The 19,672-nt window shown below is 42.5% G+C and overlaps 1 protein-coding gene across 1 annotated transcript in view; it reads right to left on the reverse strand.

Moving 5' to 3' along the window:
- Positions 1-2,692: 2,692 nt before the first annotated feature.
- The window catches only part of LOC147109293 (kinesin-like protein KIF28), a 107,109-nt gene continuing 90,129 nt past the window's right edge, over positions 2,693-19,672 (reverse strand). The window contains exons 23-26 of the mRNA XM_086004183.1: positions 18,830-18,936; positions 18,408-18,561; positions 18,148-18,308; positions 2,693-3,103 (exon numbers count right to left, since the gene is read on the reverse strand). Coding sequence (XP_085860309.1) covers positions 2,936-3,103; positions 18,148-18,308; positions 18,408-18,561; positions 18,830-18,936 — 590 coding nt within the window. The 3' untranslated portion in view covers positions 2,693-2,935. The remainder of the gene's footprint in view (positions 3,104-18,147; positions 18,309-18,407; positions 18,562-18,829; positions 18,937-19,672) is intronic.

The following is a 19,672-nucleotide window of genomic DNA, read 5'->3' on the forward strand; positions in this document are numbered from 1 at the left end:
CGGGGGTAGCCTGCTGTCAACCCGGGGACACCCATCTCCACCCAGGCTGCCAGATACTTCACCCGCTCCTCACTTACTCAGGTGCTTCTCATATCCATTCCTTCCTCTACATCAAATTGCAATTTGAGATTTCCTTCAACGTGAAAAATATGCATTAGATTAGCCATTCATTTATTGACAGTTTGGTCCCAATCCCTCACCCTGTGCTGTGATCATGTTGGATTAATATTCGATGATCATTTTCATTTGTATGAGTTTGCAAATAGACTGAGGCGGATAGGGGCACAACCTAATGTTTGTGTTGCTGTCCATTAAGACGGGTCAAGGTAAGCTGCAATATTTTAGTTGGTAATGTGTTTTTAATTTGTTTTATTAGTTCTGTACAGAGGAACAACCACATGTAAAGAGTTGAGAGGGACATTAAGGCCAGTTCTGGGATTGGAGTGGAGGGGAATTAAGATAATTTAACCCATGCCATAAAATAGGGGAGGTGTCCCTCTCATCTCCCCCCCCCCCCCCACTCCCTAATAGTTACACTATGATTTTATATCATGAACTATACCAGCCCACTTGCAAGCCCAGAATGCTCGCTCATTGGACCAGATATAATTATTGGGCAATGAAAGGAAACAGTGATGCGTCATATTCTCAAAATTGTGCTAACCCCTATTTTCCCCAAAGGGAGTACCAAGCAAATCATTACACTTAAAATTGGTGAGATACTACCCTCCCTGAACTTGAAAGTCTAGCTCTCATTTGGCAAAATAGACACTTTAGGGAGTCCACTGACTCAACCCACGCCACCATGCAGGGAATGACTGCCATCGCCAACCACCCCTTCTCCCCAAATAGTGTAACTAATACAAGCCTGATGTTAGGCTTGAGATATATTTTAAAAAGCAGCCTCAAGTGAATTAGATTTAGAAGATCAAAGATAGTTTTGCACTATGGGTTTGAACAATTTTGTGGTGATGTTAAAAAGGCAGTTCCCATAAACAGACCTGTCTCCTATAAACCAAAACCTGCTCCGTTCTACATGCTGTGAGTGGGATAGTGTGCCACACAACTAATAATGATTCTTTATTGACTACTGGAGATCACGTGGGGCACCCAGCACATTCTCCTATTTCTTTTAAAAGGCAGTAAATTACATGCCATCAGAATAATGTGTACAGGCTAAAATTAACAATCAGAATTAGTTAGGGTTACAATAACCCACCGACCCAGTGAGACCCAGCAAGGTAACAGATAGTACAGTGAGACCCAGCAAGGTAACAGATAGTACAGTGAGACCCAGCAAGGTAACAGATAGTACAGTGAGACCCAGCAAGGTAACAGATAGTACAGTGAGACCCAGCAAGGTAACAGATAGTACAGTGAGACCCAGCAAGGTAACAGATAGTACAATATGTATAAAATAATAAAGATAGAAGCAGCCACACAAAAGGGTTAAATAACTTTTATGGAGATTATTTCTTACCCGGCTTGATAATCAACGGGACTTTTGCATGGAATAGTCTGTTATACGGTGTTGAACTTGGGTGAAGTGATTCCCAGTCAATTCACAGAGTTCAGATCTCCAGTCAGAACTAAAGACATGAGGGATCAGTATGGTGATTTATGTCATGGGAATTTTTTTATTTTATAGCCAGACAAAGTCAGCTTGAAGTGGGGTTTTAATATCTACCTTCTTCCTGCAAACATCTCACTTTAATTGCTTTGAAATCAAAGAAATTGAGTTTGCTCTGTTTCTCAACATTCTGTCTATATATATTAACTTTATATTTAAGGTGCTCCAGCCTCCAAACAACTTTGTTTTTGATTTAATTTCTGGATAAAGATACAGAGACAATGAGAACCCATCTAGGACAGTCATCACTCATTGAACATATTGATAGGTCTGGTCAGCACTGTCACTGGAACAATGTGATTCGCATAGAGATACAGCTGGCAGAAGGCATTTTTAAAATTGAGTTATCATACCAACAATTATACAAAGAATATAGAAATCTCCCCATTTTGTAACATCATTTGACCCCCTCACCCCCGCTCCCCATAGTTACTCACTGGTGCCACTTACACAACACTTCCATGAATATCCCTAGGTTGAAAAAAAAATCCACTAATTTCTTAAGGTGTTGAGAACTGATGTCTGACCAACATGGAACAATGAATCATCAACATTAACCACTTTGGGTCTTTAAATTAGGTGTATATCGAAAGCATCTGGTGTAGGTGTTTTGAAGTTTGCAGACTACTCAAAATGTGTCCCACTGAAATTGGTGGCTACTGCTTTGTGAAGCGCTATAATAGGTCACAGAAGCAATATTATATGCACCAGAATAGTTCTATCAGCCTTGAGGCTGTGTCTTTCCAGATTGGTATTTGATGTCCCCTGCATTATGTAAACAGAATGTGATCCTTCACCTACCCCATAGTTGATGTCTGAAAATGCTCGGTATTAATAATATGTAGAAATAAAAACTTGTTCCATTCTGCAGCATTGATACTCCTTATCTTGATCGACCCAAAAATTCTCCACATATTTTGAATCCTAAATTATTTGGCAATTGAGTTATTTGGTTATTTAACATACAAGTACTAGGCACAAATGTTAATTAAAGTAAGACAAAAGTTAAGTAAATTTTTATCTTTATTATTTAGAGAAAACTTCATCATGCCTGGGTCAGAATCGGGCAATTCCCTACCTAGAACCATCATGCAACGGTTCACTAACACCTTCTCAGGGTTATTAGGGATGGCCAATAACTGCTGCCTTGGCAGTATCATCCACCTCACAAGAAGAAATAAAATAAAACTAGAATTATTGTCAAAGCACAATAAAAAGAGAGAGAGATTTGTCAGCTATACTTTGATAACGTAACAGTTCACACCATATAAACGGATGAATACAACAAAGTTATAACTATTCAATTTAGGTCGTTGCTGTTGAATCAATCTGAAGTTCTTTCTTTTTTCTGATAATTTTTGCAACATCATTCTTCAGTTTTCCCACACAGCTTTCCAATTCTTCTCCCAGCTCTTTGATCAGTTCACTCCTTTCATTTGCAAAATACCTCAGGCAATAAATATGTTCCTCATCCTAAAATGAAATGCATAAGGGACACTAATTCACTGGCACCACTAAAAGTTCCTTATCTACTATATAGTGGGATTTAAAAACTATTATTCAAAGGAGCATGCAAAGTCCGAGTACTGTAATTGTTAAAATGCAGTAAGAACTTACATCTGGATACCATGAAAAATGGCAGAGACTTCAATAAGCCATTGTAGCCTTACAGTAGTATTTATTGATATAGCATGAACATACACACAGAATAACACAGCAGCAGAAACCAACTTTTAATTCAGAATTTTCAATAAAAAAACTAGAGTCCTTTTCTGACTATTAATATATTTAATTTTTTTTAATGTATTTTTCTAATTCTTTTCTTGGAACATCTCCCATCATCACTGTGCTTAATCTTGCGGTTGAGAAGATGGCCACATGACTTCCTCCCAGACTGTCACTAATGCCCCCTGTAGTAAGTTGCCAGAAGGCACAAAGGCCTTACCAGTGTGACTGCTCCCTCCAATTTACATTGGAAAGGCTGAAGTCTCTGCACAGTGTCTCCTTGCTCATCATAGCTGAGATTGGCGGCAGAATGAATTGAATCTGTGTCTATCCTTCCTCTAGGGCACTAAGTATTATCATTCTAACATCTAGTGCCACCATGCTGCCTGATTATTAGGATTTGTATTCATTTCCAAGCAGTCAAGAGTAGAAACCCTGTCCTATTTATATGACCGTGGTGTGCACAAAATTGCTGCTGCATTTGACTACATATCAGCAGTTATTGAACTTCAAGAACAGTCATGAATTAACTTGAGGCATTTTCAGACATTCTTGAGAGATGTAATAAGGCAAAATACAAATTAAAGTCTTTCTTTTTGTGCTATTCCAGCCTGGGGACACTGAGACCACTTCATTACTGTCAAAGCTGCGATCAGGAAGACTGGGAACTGAACCTGGGAACATTCTGATCTGTGTGGTTCAGTGCCATATCACGAGCTGCATTCACTCGCATTAGGGGAGCTAGTCCTTATGTTTTAAAAGCTAAATATGGAACATGAGCTAGCAAAACTCTGACACAAACATCAAAAATCTTTCATAAATTGAGAAAAGATTCTCACAGTAGATAGAAGGTTTAAAAAAGATAACTAGCCACTCATCTGTCCAGAATAGTGAACAATAGCAAGACAATTACCGGTTCATTATTAAATGTGCCTGAGACACACATTTCAGTCACTTTATTTAACAGAAACTATACATTAAAAATATTTAAAACTTTTCTAGTGTAGTTTAGCTCAAGTTGTGATTTGAAGGCATAGAAATGTAAACCGAAATTATTCTGCCTGTGAGATTTTGATCTTTTCGTCTTTGATAGGTAAAAATCAAATGGGACGAGCATTATTTCCAATTACCAATTCCAAGGACTTTTGTACTTGTCCAAATTGTTTCCTAGCCATGTTTAATTGAGGTCATGTCTAACAGGCAATTTTTCCATGTTTATCTGTTTTTGTAGAATTCAAGGCCGGAATTTTCCTTACCTTGGCGGGTCTGGGGCAGCCAGTGTCCATGGTGGGTCCCGACCCCACTGCTGGCTCCATCGCGCTGTACAAAATGAACTTATGGTAATGAAGCCTATTAAGCCTGCCCAGCACATTATCCGGCCCAGTTTGATGGAGAAAGTCTGGTGACGTCACTCATGATGATTTTTAACCCAGGATCTTTAAAGGGACCCTGGCCACATTAAATTTTAAGTTTAATCTAACATAGTGGGTGTTGAATCTTTACAGTACAATAATATAATAAAAGTTATATATGAGTGACAAAGAAATATTTAAATACAATTATTAAGTAATATGACTCCATCTACAAATACTATCAAGAATATAATTTAAAAAGTACATTAATTGGGAAGTTATTGGTGCTTTAATCACAAATCTATTGTCTTTTGTATCAGTAACTGGTACAAATAAAAGATGTGCGCATATAGGTAATACATAAAATTAAGTAAATTTTAAATGTAATTGTAAAGGGGTGGATTTACAATCTTATGCAAGTTCAGTGGAAGAGCTGCGGAATCCCTGACAAGCAGTGTAAGTGGTGCTTACAATGTGTTTCTAGGATTTCTGCAGCTATTCCGTTGAAGTTAACAATGGACAAGTGAGAGAACCTCCACAGAAATTCACCCTAAAGTCTCAGACTAAAAAATCAAACATGTCATATTCAGGGACTGAAAGCAAATTGAACCAGTGGAATGAGTGATGAGAATGAAATTGTTATGGTTGATGACTTGATTTAATGTGTAACTGGACAATCACAGTATACTGTGAGAAAAATCTGACCAGAAACAACACAAACATTTATTCAAATGGTATATGTAATTTTTATAGTGCAAATCAATTCACTGCAATTACTGTTCAGTTGGAAGGCATCAGCCAAGAATGACCAGTGAAAAATTAATATTTACCAGTAGCTTTTCAAGTAGAACAGAATCTCCATCAATCTGTTAGCTGATGTAATCAACATGTTTTTATTTTGGTTTGTTTTCCATGCTGTCAAGTAATCAGCTGGAGCAATGGCCACGGAACCCCCGCCTCAGGTTGACAGATGTGGTTCCCGAGCTGTGTGAATCCCGTGGCCATGCAGGGAAATTTAAAAAGTAGGGGGAAAAAGGTTCTTAAGTGGCTGTAAAGTACCTCATAATGATTTCAATTGGGTCCCCCGCCGCTGCAGGTCGGGTCAGCTCCACGCTGCCAGATGCTCCTGTGGGAAAGGCGCGTGGGAGCGAGTTGACAGCGGGTTCATGACCCACTGTCAAAAATAACAACTTTCCCACCCGACCCGCCTGTTACCACCACGAAAAATTCAGGCCATAGAATCTCATTTATTAAGGGGCTAAACGAAATGTGTAAATGAAAGCCAGTTCTTTGGTGTGAAAGTATAGGCTAGCTGACTGACAAAATCCTTACATAGGTGGAGCTGTAAGCTATGAAATAAATATGGAATAATGGAAAAAGAAAGTGATTACAAGGAATGATGAATGAGCCCCCAGATCCAAGTATATACCTGAAGATTAGTTATAGCACGGCCCCAAATCATTCCCTGGTATCTGTCATTTTTTACATAGATATTGTGGTGTAATTTTTTTCTCTATTGTTCATCAGTTTTTGGGCTGGCAGTGCAAGCACCAAGAGTGTTTCATATTCTTGATATGTAAATGTTTATGCAAAAGATTAATGACTGTGCCATACTTACTGCAGATTTAACAAGAAATAGTCCACAATTGATTGCCAGGTGAGTTAACATCCAGAATATATTATAAAAGAATATGTGGGATCCCAAATTAATTCCAATCTCATGCATGATGAAATTACAATGTGCTTTCAAAGTCTTTCTCTTGAGTGTAATAAATTCGCCCAGATTTTCATTAAAATTTCTGTTTATAGATCTGTTCATGTTTTTTAAGTGACACAAAGTTGAGAATGTAGTAAACAGTGAGGAGGATAGTGGCAGCCTTCAGGAGGACTTAGACAGACTGGTGAAATGGGCAGACACATGGCAGATGAAATTTAATGCAGCAAAGTGTGAACTGATGCATTTTGGAAGGAAAAATGGTGAGAGGCAATATGGTAAAATTTTAAAGGTGGTGCAGGAACAGAGAGACCTGGGGATCACATACATAAATGGATAATCATAATCTAATAGGACAAAGTCAGCATGGTTTTATGAAGGGGAAGTCATGTTTGACAAATTTGCTGGAGTTCTTTGAGGAAGTAACATATAGGGTGGATAAAGGGGAACCAGTGGACGTAGTGTATTTAGACTTCCAAAAGGCATTTGACAAGGTGCCACACAAAAGATTATTGCTTAAGATAAAAAATCACGGGATTGGGGGTAATATTCTGGCATGGATAGAGGATTGGCTATCTAACAGAAGGCAGAGAGTTGGGATAAATGGTTCATTCTCAGACTGGCAATCAGTAAGTAGTGGTGTTCCACAGGGGTCAGTGCTGGGTCCCCAACTCTTTACAATCTATATTAACGATTTGGAGGAGGGGACCGAGTGTAACATACCAAAGTTTGCAGATGATACTAAGATGGGGGGGAAAGTAGTGAGTGAGGAGGACATAAAAAACCTTCAAGGGGACATAGACAGGCTAAGTAAGTGGGCAGAGATTTGGCAGATGGAATACAATACTGGAAAGTGTGAGGTTATGCACTTTGGCAGGAAAAATCGTAGAGCAAGTTATTATCTTAATGGCAAGAAACTGGAAAGTACTGAAGTACAAAGGGATCTGGGGGTCCTGGTGCACGAAACTCAAAAGGTTAGTATGCAGGTGCAGCAAGTGATTAAGAAGGCCAATGGAATGTTGGCTTTCATTGCTAGGGGGATAGAATATAAAAATAGGGAGGTATTGCTTCAGTTGTACAAGGTATTGGTGAGACCGCACCTGGAATACTGTGTACAGTTTTGGTGTCCATACTTAAGAAAGGACATACTTGCTCTCGAGTCAGTACAAAGAAGGTTCACTCGGTTAATCCCGGGGATGAGGGGATGGACATATGAGGAGAGGTTGAGTAGATTGGGACTCTACTCATTGGAGTTCAGAAGAATGAGAGGCGATCTTATTGAAACATATAAGATTGTGAAGGGGTTGGATCGGGTGGATGCAGGGAAGGTGTTCCCGATGATGGGTGAAACTAGAACTAGGGGGCATAGTCTTAGAATAAGGGGCTGCTCTTTCAAAACTGAGATGAGGAGGAACTACTTCACTCAGAGGGTGGTAGGTCCATGGAATATGCTGCCCCAAAAAACTGTAGAAGCTACATCATTACATAAATTTAAAACAGAAATAGACAGTTTCCTAGAAGTAAAGGGAATTAAGGGTTATGGGGAGCGGGCAGGAATTTGGACATGAGTCTAGGTTCGGATCGGTCATGGCCCTGTGGGTAGCGGAGCGGGCCCAGGGGCCGTGTAGCCTGATCCTGCTCCTATTTCGTGTGTCTAATTCTGTTAGATTCAGGAGATGGTTCTGGGATAGTGGATTGGCAGTTAGGATCAGATCAGCCATGATCTTATTGAATGGCGGAGCAGGCTCGAGGGGCCGATTGGCCTACTCCTGCTCCTATTTCTTATGTTCTTATAAATCTTTGAAGGTGGCAGAACAAGTTGATAAAGCTGTTAAAAACACATATGGGATCCTTGGCTTTATAAATATTATTACAAACGAGTACAAAAGTAAAGAAGTTATGCTAAACCTTTATAAGTCATTTGTTAAACCACAGCTAATGTATGGTGTCCAATTCTAGGCACTTCACTTTAGTAAGGATGTCAAGGCCTTGGAGAGGGTGCAGAAGAGATTTACTAGGGATGAGGGGTTTCAGTTATCTGGAGTGACTAGAGAAGCTGAGATTGTACTCTTCAGAGCAGAGAAGGTTAAGGAGAGATTTAATAGTGGTGTTCAAAATTATGGGGGGGTTTTGATTAAATTTTCCACTCATTTTTTTTTGGGTGCACGGCCCCTTTAAGGGGCTGCGCGGCCCATTCAAACTTCCACACATGCGTGGATTTTCCATTGAGAAACCAGCAAGCAGACTGCATGGGAGGTTCAGACAGCTGCACAGCTGCATGGCTGCACAGCTACACGGGAACATTGGTTTTGATAGAGTAGATGGGGAGAAGGAAAAATTTGCAGGGCTATGAGGAAAGAGCAGGGGAGTGGGGTTAATTGATAGTTCTTTCAGAGAGCCAGTGCAGGCTGGATGGGCTGAATAGCCTCTGTCTGTGCTGTATGATTCTATGATTCTAAGTTTAAATTTAAAGCCAAATATAGTTACAACCAAGCATGCAAAGTGAGGTGGTCCATTATAAAGCTAGTATTTGTTCTGTTAAAAAGTGATTTAGGTTCCACAGTTGACTTCTGATATGAGCCTTGAAAAATCTGTAAATTCTACATACTCAAAGTTCTGAAAAACATCCACATTGGGATTAGTGAGCAATGGGTTCCTACCCTGACTAGGAATGAGGAGAAATTCTAACAGCTTGCCCTCAAGTATTTTCCCCCTGTGGATGTTAGGCAAACCAGCTTGTAGTTAGCAAGCTTATGCCTTACTTCTATTCTGAATACTTCCTATCCTCCAAATCTCAGATATTACAATATTTATGGAATTCTGAAATTAAATTTAATCCTTCCAGTTACTGCAATAATTTTTTTTGCAAACTTCTATATATATTATGGATCATTTAGGCTCATTTAGCCTCGATTTTAAATTTCTCATCCTCATGTTTAAATCCCTCCATGGCCTCGCCCCGCCCTATCTCTGTAACCTCCTCCAGCCCTACAACCCTCTGAGAATTCTGCTTTCCTCCAACTCTAGCCTCTTGTGCATCCCCCATTTCCTTCGTCCCAGCATTGGATGCTGTGCCTTCAGCCGTCTAGGCCCTTCAAGCCGCTCCTTTAAACATACCTTTTTTTTTAACCAAGCTTTTAGTCACCTGTCCTAATATCTCCTTCTTTGGCTCGGTGTCAATCTTTGTCTTATTACGCTCCTGTGAAGCACCTTGGGAGGTTTTACCATGTGAAAGGCATTACATAAATGCAAGTTGTTGTTATTATTACAACTAGAATTTGTCTGTAACACTCTGTGAAAACTGATCTGAAGAATCCATTAAATATATCTGCTATATTCTGATCATCTGTAATAGTCTTATTCATTTTTGTATGCCTCTTGCTGCCCTCTGTGATTTGACTCTCTACTTCTTGCTCTTTCTAATACTTTCTTGAGTTATCTTCAGTTATCTTTGCATAGATTCTAATCCTTCCATTTATGTTTCCTTGCATCTTTTGAAATATTTCTGCTTGCTTGTTTGTTTATCCTTATTTCTTGTTTAATCTCCTTATTAAACCACTGTCATCTAGGTTTTGTATGTTTACCTTTTTTAAAATGGAAACAACTTCCTTTCCTTATCCTGCATACATCCTTAAATACATTCTGTTTCATTGGGAATTCAATTCCAGTCACTATGCTAGTTGGCTTAGGAGTAAATTGTGTAATCACTGTATAATTGGCTAAAGTCCCACTACCCAACACTGAACAACTACTTCATACTGACATTGTCTGACTTTGTCCTTTTTATTTTACGTATCTGGGTAAATCCTGGCACTTGTAAGGTCACACTGCCATAGGTAGAAGAATATTTCTTAATTATTTCCTGCTTGTCTACCATCACTTAGATTAGTTTTGTGACCTGTTAATATTCAAAACAAATTTAAAAATCCTTCTTCCATATCCACTTTTCAAAACTATACCATTTTCATATTTTTCTCAGTGGCATTCTTGTACAGTACTGTAAGTATTTATTTTCCTCTGGCCAAGTGGTACTCACGGGGTAAGTAGATTATATGCCTATGGGCATTTATTTCAATATAAGTATATGTTCATAAGCTTTATGAATTTATCATAAATGAAAAAATTGGCAATAAGTTTACAGACATTAAATAACAATCTCCTACATTTGGGATACCCATAACTATAAGCATGCTATGCACAAACAATGTATAATACAGTGTTAATCAAAGATCATTTTATGACTGAGACATGTTTTTGAATCCAGTTCAGTTTCTATCGCAATTGTAAGGTAAATGAATTTGTGACAGTTTTAGTCCAGTTCCTAGTAGTCACGTGCCAGCAGAAAGCTACCCATAATTCAGCTCTAATTGACATCACCTTGGCGTTTCTCTCCTTCAGAGAAGCTATAAGCTGAGCTAATGTAGAAAATGTCAATAGTGCAATAGGAAATACACTTTCACGCTAGTGTTCAGACTTCATTGGGACTGGGTACCCTGTATCCAATAACTATTTTGTAGTAGCAAATGGGAACCAAACTAATGGAAAAAAGCCATCTCTTACCAACTGCACCACTAGCATCACACACTGCTCAATGCACGATCCCCAATCACTCACCTACCAACAATCTACACCAATCATGAGGCACATCTCCCATTCCTAGTCTCACCTCACCCCCTTGGAAGAGACGATGCAGGCCATTCTTGGCAGGGCAATGGCTGAGCCCTTGGCCAGCAGCGGGGCTGAAAGGATACAAGATGCTGGTATCCTCATACGTTTACCTCCTTCTGGCATGCACCTCTTGCTTTCCCGCCCTCCCATCACCACAACTCCACCCTTGTGCCTTCCTCATTTCACACGCCTAAGAAATGCAGCCTGCCCAGCCAGTGGGTGACCAAAAAGAGGGAGAGGAGAGTGAAGAAGAACAAGAAGAAGATTGATTTGACACTCCCAACCACCAGCTCTTCAAGGTCAGCCAGCAAGGATATTTGCAGTGTCCCCCACTGAAAGTCAGCAGCCTTCCACCAGCCATGCTGCAGCCACTGGGGTAGCACTGTGTGACATCAGTAGGATAGGCACACACACAAGACACTCACTAAGAGAATGCATGCGGATGATGAGTTGATTTCTTGATGTCACATTGGATGGATAGATGTATATAGATGGACTGGAAAGTTTGCTTTGTGGTGGCTTTTATTTCAGCATCGTGGCCAAGAGGACATTGTGATGGTCAGTAACAGATGGAAGGTAAGGTGTGGGACTAATGTTGAAAGGGCAATTGGGGTTGTGGTCACTGGGACTGGAGGTGGATGATTCCATCCCGGATATCCTGGCCACAAAGGGGCTGTCTGGGATACATCCTTCCATCTGATTCCTCCTCTTCGGCTTCCTCCTCTGCGGCTTCCTCCTCTTCTGTGTCTTCCTCTTCCCTCTGCAAGCGGATACTGTAAATGTGAAATGACAGCATAAAATGCTGGAAATACTCAGCTGGTCAGGCAGCATCTCGACCTGAGATGCAAACTCTAATTTTCTCTCCACGAATATTGCGTGACCTGCTGAGTATTTGCAGCATGTTCTGTCTTCTCAAAGGCCTTCATTTACCATCCGAGCCCTTGCAAGTGTCCAGCAGCGCTCACTACACACTTAAAAAACTATTCACATCTATTGCAGCAAGCCACTGCTTCAATAAAAAAAAATTTAAAGTCCAAAACCTTACAATCAAACTTACCTAACGTTGTGTGTGTCCCTTTAAGAGGTTATGTGTGAATTCAGCATTAGGGTCGAAGTTCGTGTTAGTGACGTTACGTTGGTGTTGCACGCCGATTGATGTCACCACACTGCCATTTTTTCTTTCAGGGCGCTACTAGTTATCAGCAGCGCAAAGCGGGACACGAATATGGCGGCCACCGCGGGTCCCACCACCAGCTGGCGAAAGAGTGGCGGCCGCCATTTTATCACCATTTCATGGCACTACGGAGTGACGATAGGTAGATGAATTTCTAGCCCGTTGTGTCTTAGAATTCTTAGATGTGGTTGCTGCCTGCTGGTCTGACATGAAATAAGGACGTCATCCAAATGAAAAAACTATTACTTTATGCTAACACTGGATGAAAAAGTGATCCATTTCCTAGGATAATGGCACAAAATTCACCCCACCTATCCCGCAGCTCCAAGTGGAAAAAGTACATCCTTCGACCAGCACACCAGCCAAGAACCTTCTAATTGTGGAATGTACACTGAGGTTCAATATCATGATCTGATACAGTTGGGGCCATGTCTTCTTGCCTAGTTAATTTAGCTTTTCCTTCCTTATGGCCATTATTCACATTCTTACAGGGAAGGAAACCTTTGATTTATTATTGGAAGCTAGGTTCCAGCAATTAAAAAAAAGTCACGTAAATTTTATACATAATTTATTGCTTATTTGAAAGGAGAACCATCTGCATGAAAAAGCATTTTTAGAAATTCTTTATTTGATTCTGAAAGATGCATTGATGCAAACTCTACTGGAAGGCATCATCGTATAGATTGTATGTGACATCGCTACGATAAAGATTACTCATGGCTCTTGCGTTTAAGGCATTGTTTCTTCAATTTTGTCTACCTTAATGCAGAAACAATATAAATGTCAATAATTATATTTCATTGTTTTAATTTTAAAGGGGGTGCAAGAACACAGAGACCTGACAGTGTTCATTCTTTTTTTATTCGTTCATGGGGTGTGGGCTATTTTTTTGGGGCCGCGCAGCCCCTTCAACGGGCTGTGCAGCTTATTCAAAATTCCGCGCATGCGTAGCTTTTCCTTTTAAAAGCTGGTGAGCCGGCTGCGCAGGACCATCAGAGCGCTACAGGGATACGTGGCCACGCAGCATGAAGGGAACATTGTCCCACAGTGCTGTTAGGGAGGGAGTTCCAGGATTTTGACCCAGCGACGATGAAGGAACAGCGATATACTTCCAAGTCAGGATGGTGTGCGACTTGGAGGGCAACTTGGAGGTGATGGTGTTCCCATGTGCCTGCTGCCCTTGTCCTTCTAGGCGGTAGAGGTTTGGGAGGTGCTGCCGAAGAAGCCTTGGCAAGTTGCTGCAGTGCATCTTGTAGATGGTACACCCTGCAGCCACGATATGCTGGTGGTGGAGGGAGTGAATGTTTAAGATGGTGGATGGGGTGCCAATCAAGCGGGCTGCTTTGTCCTGGATGGTGTCAAGCTTCTCGAGTGTTGTTGGAGCTGCACTCATCCAGGCAAGTGGAGAGTATTCCTTCACACTCCTGACTTGTGCTTTGTAGATGGTGGCAAGGCTTTGGGGAGTCAGGAGGTGTGTCACTTGCCACAGAATACCCAGTCTTGGACCTGCTCTTGTAGACACAGTATTTATGTGGCTGGTCCAGTTAAGTTTCTAGTCAATTGTGGCCCCCAGGATGTTGATGGATTTGGCAATGGTAATGCCATTGAATGTCAAGGGGAGGTGGTTAGACTCTCTCTTGTTGGAAATGGTCATTACCTGGCACTTGTATGGCACAAATGTTACTTGCCACTTATCAGCCCAAGCCTGAATGCCGTCCAGGTCTTCTTGCATGCGGGCATGGACAGCTTCATTATCTGAGGAGTTGCAAATGGAACTGAACACTGTGCAATTATCAGCGAACATCCCCACTTCTGACCTTATGGCAGAGGGGAAGGTCAATGATGAAGCAACTAAAGATGGTTGGGCCGAGGACACAGAACTGAGGAACTCCTGCAGTGATGTCCTGAGGATGAGATGATTGGCCTCCAACAACCACAACCATCTTCCTTTCTGTTAGGTATGACTCTAGCCAGTGGAGAGTTTTCCCCTTGATTCCCATTGACTTCAATTTTACTAGGGCCCCTTGATGCCACACTCAGTCAAATGCTACCTTTGATGTCAAGGGCAGTCACTCTCACCTCACCTCTAGAATTCAGCTCTTTTGTCTATGTTTGGACCAAGGCTGTAATGAGGTCTGGAGCCAAGTGTTCCTGGTGGAACCCAAACTGAGCACTGGTGAGCAGGTTATTGGTGAGTAAGTGTCGCTTGATATCACTGTTGACAACAACTTCCATCACTTTGCTGATGATTGAGAGTAGACTGATGGGGTGGTAATTGGCCGGACTGGATTTGTCCTGCTTTTTATGGACAGGACGTACCTGGGCAATTTTCCACATTGTCAGTGTTGTAGCTGTACTGGAACAGCTTGGCTAGAAGCACGGCTAGTCCTGGAGCACAAGTCTCCAGCACAATAGCCGGGATATTGTTGGGCCCATAGCCTTTGCTGTATCCAGTGCGCTCAGCTGTTTCTTGATTACATGTGGAGTAAATCGAGTTGGCTGAAGACTGGCTTCTGTGATGGTGGTGACCTCAGGAGGAGGCCGATATGGATCATCCACTTGGCACTTCTGGCTGAAGATGGTTGTGAATGCTTCAGCCTTGTCTTTTGCACTCAGGAACTAGGCTCCGCCATCATTGAGGATGGAGATGTTCGTGGAGTCTCGTCCTCCCGTTAGTTGTTTAATTGTCCACCACCATTCACAACTGGATGTGGCAGGACTGCAGAGCTTTGATCTGATCCGTTGACTGTGGGATCGCTTAGCTCTGTCTATAGCATGCTGCTTTTGCTGTTTAGCTTTTTTATTGTTCGTTTATGGGATGTGGGCGTCACTGGCAAGGTCAGCATTTATTGCCCATCCCTATTTGCCCTCGAGAAGGTGGTGGTGAGCCGCCTTCTTGAACCGCTGCAGTCCGTGTGGTGAAGGCACTCCCACAATGCTGTTAGGGAGGAAGTTCCAGGATTTTGACCCAGCGATGATGAAGGATCGGCGATATATTTCCAAGTCAGGATGGTTTGTGACTTGGAGGGGAACTTGGAGGTGGTGGTGTTCCCATGCGCCTGCTGCCCTTGTCCTCCTAGGTGGAAGAGGTCGCGGGTTTGGGAGGTGCTGCCGAAGATGCCTTGGCGAGTTGCTGCAGTACATCTTGTAGATGGTACACATTGCAGCCACGGTACGCCGGTGGTGAAGGGAGTGAATGTTTAAGGTGGTGGATGGGGTGCCAATCAAGCAAGCTGGTTTGTCCTGGATGGTGTCGTGCTTCTTGAGTGTTGTTGCAGCTGCAATCATCCAGGCAAGTGGAGAGTATTCCATCACACTCCTGACTTGTGTCTTGTAGATGGTGAAAAGGCTTTGGGGAGTCAGGAGGTGAGACACTCGCCGCAGAATACCTAGCCTCTGACCTGCTCTTGTTGCCACAGTATTTATGTGGCTGGTCCAGTTACGTTTCTGGTCAATGGTGAACCCAGGATGTTGATGGTGGGGGATTCGGCGATGGTAATACCATTGAATGTCAAGGGGAGATGGTTAGACTCTCGCTTGTTGGAGATAGTCATTGCCTGCCACTTATCAACCCAGGCCTGAACGTCGTCCAGGTCCTGTTGCATGCAGGCATGGACTGCTTCATTATCTGAGGAGTTGTGAATGGTTTGAACACTGTGCAGTCATCAGCGAACATCCCCATTTCTGACCTTATTTTGGAAGGAAGGTCATTGATGAAGCAGCTTAAGATGGTTGGGCCTAGGTCACTGCCCTGAGGAACTCCTGCAATGATGTCCTGGGGCTGTGATGATTGACTTTCAACCACCACCACCATCTTCCTTTGTGCTAGGTATGACTCCAGCCAGTGGAGCATTTCCCCCCCGATTCCCATTGACTTCAGTATTACTAGGGCTCCTTGATGCCACACTCGGTCAAATACTGCCTTGATGTCAAGGGCAGTCACTTTCACCTCACCTCTAGAATTCAGCTCCTTTGTCCATGTTTGGACCAAGGCTGTAATGAGGTCGGGAGTCGAGTGGTCTTGGCGGAACCCAAACTGGGCATCAATGAGCAGGTTATTTGTGAGTAAGTGCCATTTGATAGCACTGTTGATGACACCTTCCATCACTTTGCTGATGATTGAGAGTAGACTGATGGGGTGGTAATTGGCCGGATTGGATTTGTCCTGTTTTTTGTGGACAGGACACACCTGGGCAGTTCTCCACATTGCTGGATAGATGCCAGTGTTGTAGCTGTACTGCACAAGCTTTGCTAGAGGCGCAGCTAGTTCTGGAGCACAAGTCTTCATCATGATAGCCGGGATGTTGTCGGGGCCCATACCCTTTGCTGTATCCAGTGCGCTCAGCCGTTTCTTGCTATCACGCGGAGTGAATTGAATTGGCTTCTGTGATGGTGCGGACCTCGGAAGTAGGCCGATATTGATCATCTACTTGGCACTTCTGGCTGAAGATGGTTGCAAATGCTTCAGCCTTGTCTTTTGCACTCACGTACTGGGCTCCACTGTCATTGAGGATGGGGATATTCATGGAGCCTCCTCCTTCCGTTAGTTGTTTAATGATCCACCACCATTCACGATTGGATGTGGCAGGACTGCAGAGCTTTGATCTGATCCGTTGATTGTGAGATCGCTTAGCCCTCTCTATAGCATGCTGCTTCCGCTTTTTAGCATGCATGTCGTCCTGTGTTGCAGCTTCCCCAGGTTGGCACCTCATTTTTAGGTCTGCCTGGTGCTGCTCCTGGCAAGCTCTTCTACACTCTTTATTGAACCAGGGTTGGTCCCCTGGCTTGATGGTAGTGGTAGAGTGAGGGATATGCCAGGCCATGAGGTTACAGATTGTGGTGGAATACAATTCTGCTGCTGCTGATGGACCACAGCGCCTCATGGATGTCCAGTTTTGAGCTGCTAGATCTGTGCTGAATATATCCCATTTAGCACGGTGGTAGTGCCACACAACACGATGGAGGGTGTCCTCAGTGTGAAGACGGCACTTCATCTCCACAATGACTGTGCGGTCGTCACTGCTACCAATACTGTCATGGACAGATTAATCTGCGACAGGTAGATTTGTGAGGAAGAGGTCAAGTAGGTTTTTCCCTCGTGTTGGTTCTCTCACCACCTGTTGCAGGCCCAGACTAGCAGTTATGTCCTTCAGGACTCAGCCAGCTCGGTCAGTAGTGGTGCAACCGAGCCACTCTTGGTGATGGACATGCATGCAGTCCTGTGTTGCAGCTTCACCAGGTTGGCACCTCATTTTTAGGTATGCCTGATGCTGCTCCTGGCATACTCTTCTACACTCCTCATTGAACCAGAGTTGGTCCCCTGGCTTGATGGTAATAGTAGAGTGACGGATATGCCAGGCCATGAGGTTACAGATTGTGGTGGAATAGAATTTTGCTGCTGATGGTCCACAGTGCCTCATGGATGTCCAGTTTTGAGCTGCTAGGTCTGTTCTGAATCTATTCCATTTAGCACAGTTGTAATGCCACACAACACGATGGAGGATGTCCCCAGTATGAAGACGGGACTTCGTCTCCACAAGGACACCTACCAATACTGTCATGGGCAGATGCATCTGCGACAGGTAGATTATTACAAGTTTAGATGTACTTTTATTTGTTTACAGTTCTACCATGGAAAGGGAACTGAAACATTAACAATGATACAGAGTGATGTTGTGCATTACATACTGGATGCTAACCAGTGGCAAACACTGATTATTTTTCACCCTAAAATTATTCTTTACAATTATATTTTATTTCTGGTGAAAGTTAAAAGGGTTCAAAGCCATTTATCCATTTACTTAGAGATTTCAAATATTCCATCGCTGCATTGTCACAGGTCAGTGTCAGTAAAAAGCATATACAAAAGTAACTCTTCACTTACCAGTGGCCTGACCTCCTTCAGGCGGATAAGTCTCCCTCTCACTCCAATCATGCTGAAGTAAAAGGTCTTGAGTGCCTTACCAAACTCAGCATCCCAGCTGGGAAATGGCGACTTTTGGTTGGATCGACCATCAGTGAATTTCACTGAATCCCCATTTGCAACTAGTGCGGGTGAAAGGTTGAGAGTTAGCTTGGTGATAAAGAATGATGGGTAAAACAACCAGCAAAGCATGAGGTGCAAATAATAATAACTCGTGCTACCATGATCTGAGGAGAAGTTTCTCAACTTTTCTGCTTTCTTTTGCATTTTGATGTTTTCATTTTTGAAGGTTCGGTTTGCTTCTCTTAGGTTTTTAGCTTCTTGTTCCAACACTTTGATTTGCTCGCACAGTTTGAATCTGTGCTCTTCGTCATCCTGCATTTTAGGACAGCAACGAATGTTAAAAACAGAAGGTTGTTTGAAATGATTTCCTTCTGTTTAAAAGAGGCTTACTCTTTCATCAGACGGAAAGGTGTTAATAATTGCAGAATAAATGCAGACACTAGACAACAGTTCCAGTAGCTAAACAGAACCCAGGTATGAGTGCTCTGTGTTGGAAAATGGATGTAAATGAATATGAAGCAACTGAAAGCTTAAACCTTTCTAATGCTAGGTAATCTTAAAAAGAACAGATTTAGCATACCAGTGGCACAGATGTCCATTGATTTCTGTAGCTCAAATCTAACAGCACGCTACCATCACTTGTCAGTGGGACGTTAGTAAACACTGTTTCCTTTTCTTGGCAACCTTCTGACAAAACACAGTTTGAAGCAATGGTTACTTTTCCACTTCTATATAAGCTCATTTCGCCCATGCTTTTGAGTATTCAGTTGGATCTGCATTTAGCAAGTAACATTAACACTGAAAACTTTTGCCTGCTTTGAATATCCCTGCGTTTACTGTGCAAAACCTTCTTTTCACCATTTAAACATATATATTTATATATTTATTAATTAATCTCTCATGGGGTTCTACATGGGGAGTCAGAATGAAGTGCGGTTTTGAGGTCAAGTAGGGTTAGAGGGCAGTGGAATAACTGGAACAAGGCAGGGGAGGAGGGAGAAGAGAGGGAGATTAGGGAAAGGAAGTGAGAGCAAGAGGAGAGGGAGAGAAGGGAGGGTGGGAGTGGAGGAGAAGAGGAGTGGAGGAGGAGGATGGGAAAGGAGGACAGGGAGAAGGCTGGGAATGGGGAGAGGAAGAATGGGAAAGGTGGGGCAGGAAGAGAGAGAGAGGAGGAAGGGAAGAGAACTAGAGCGGTTTGAAAATATATTCAGCCCAGGGAAGGTTAGGGGGCATCCTTGGTGGTGGGGGGTGGGAGGAGGTGGGGAGTGGGATTTTCAATGTACAGAATACTGCTCAATGGGTGGAAGGGGTCACATCCACAAACAAATGCTTAGTTGAGGAAGTTCCCATTCACTAAAAAGTTGCTCATGTTGGGGATTGGTGAAGAAACAATATACAATATGCTGCTCAGTGGGGTGGTGGG

The sequence above is a fragment of the Somniosus microcephalus genome, chromosome 12 (genome assembly GCF_052327205.1).
Source record: "Somniosus microcephalus isolate GS21.2 chromosome 12, FLI_Smic_1.0, whole genome shotgun sequence".
Lineage (NCBI taxonomy): Eukaryota > Metazoa > Chordata > Chondrichthyes > Squaliformes > Somniosidae > Somniosus > Somniosus microcephalus.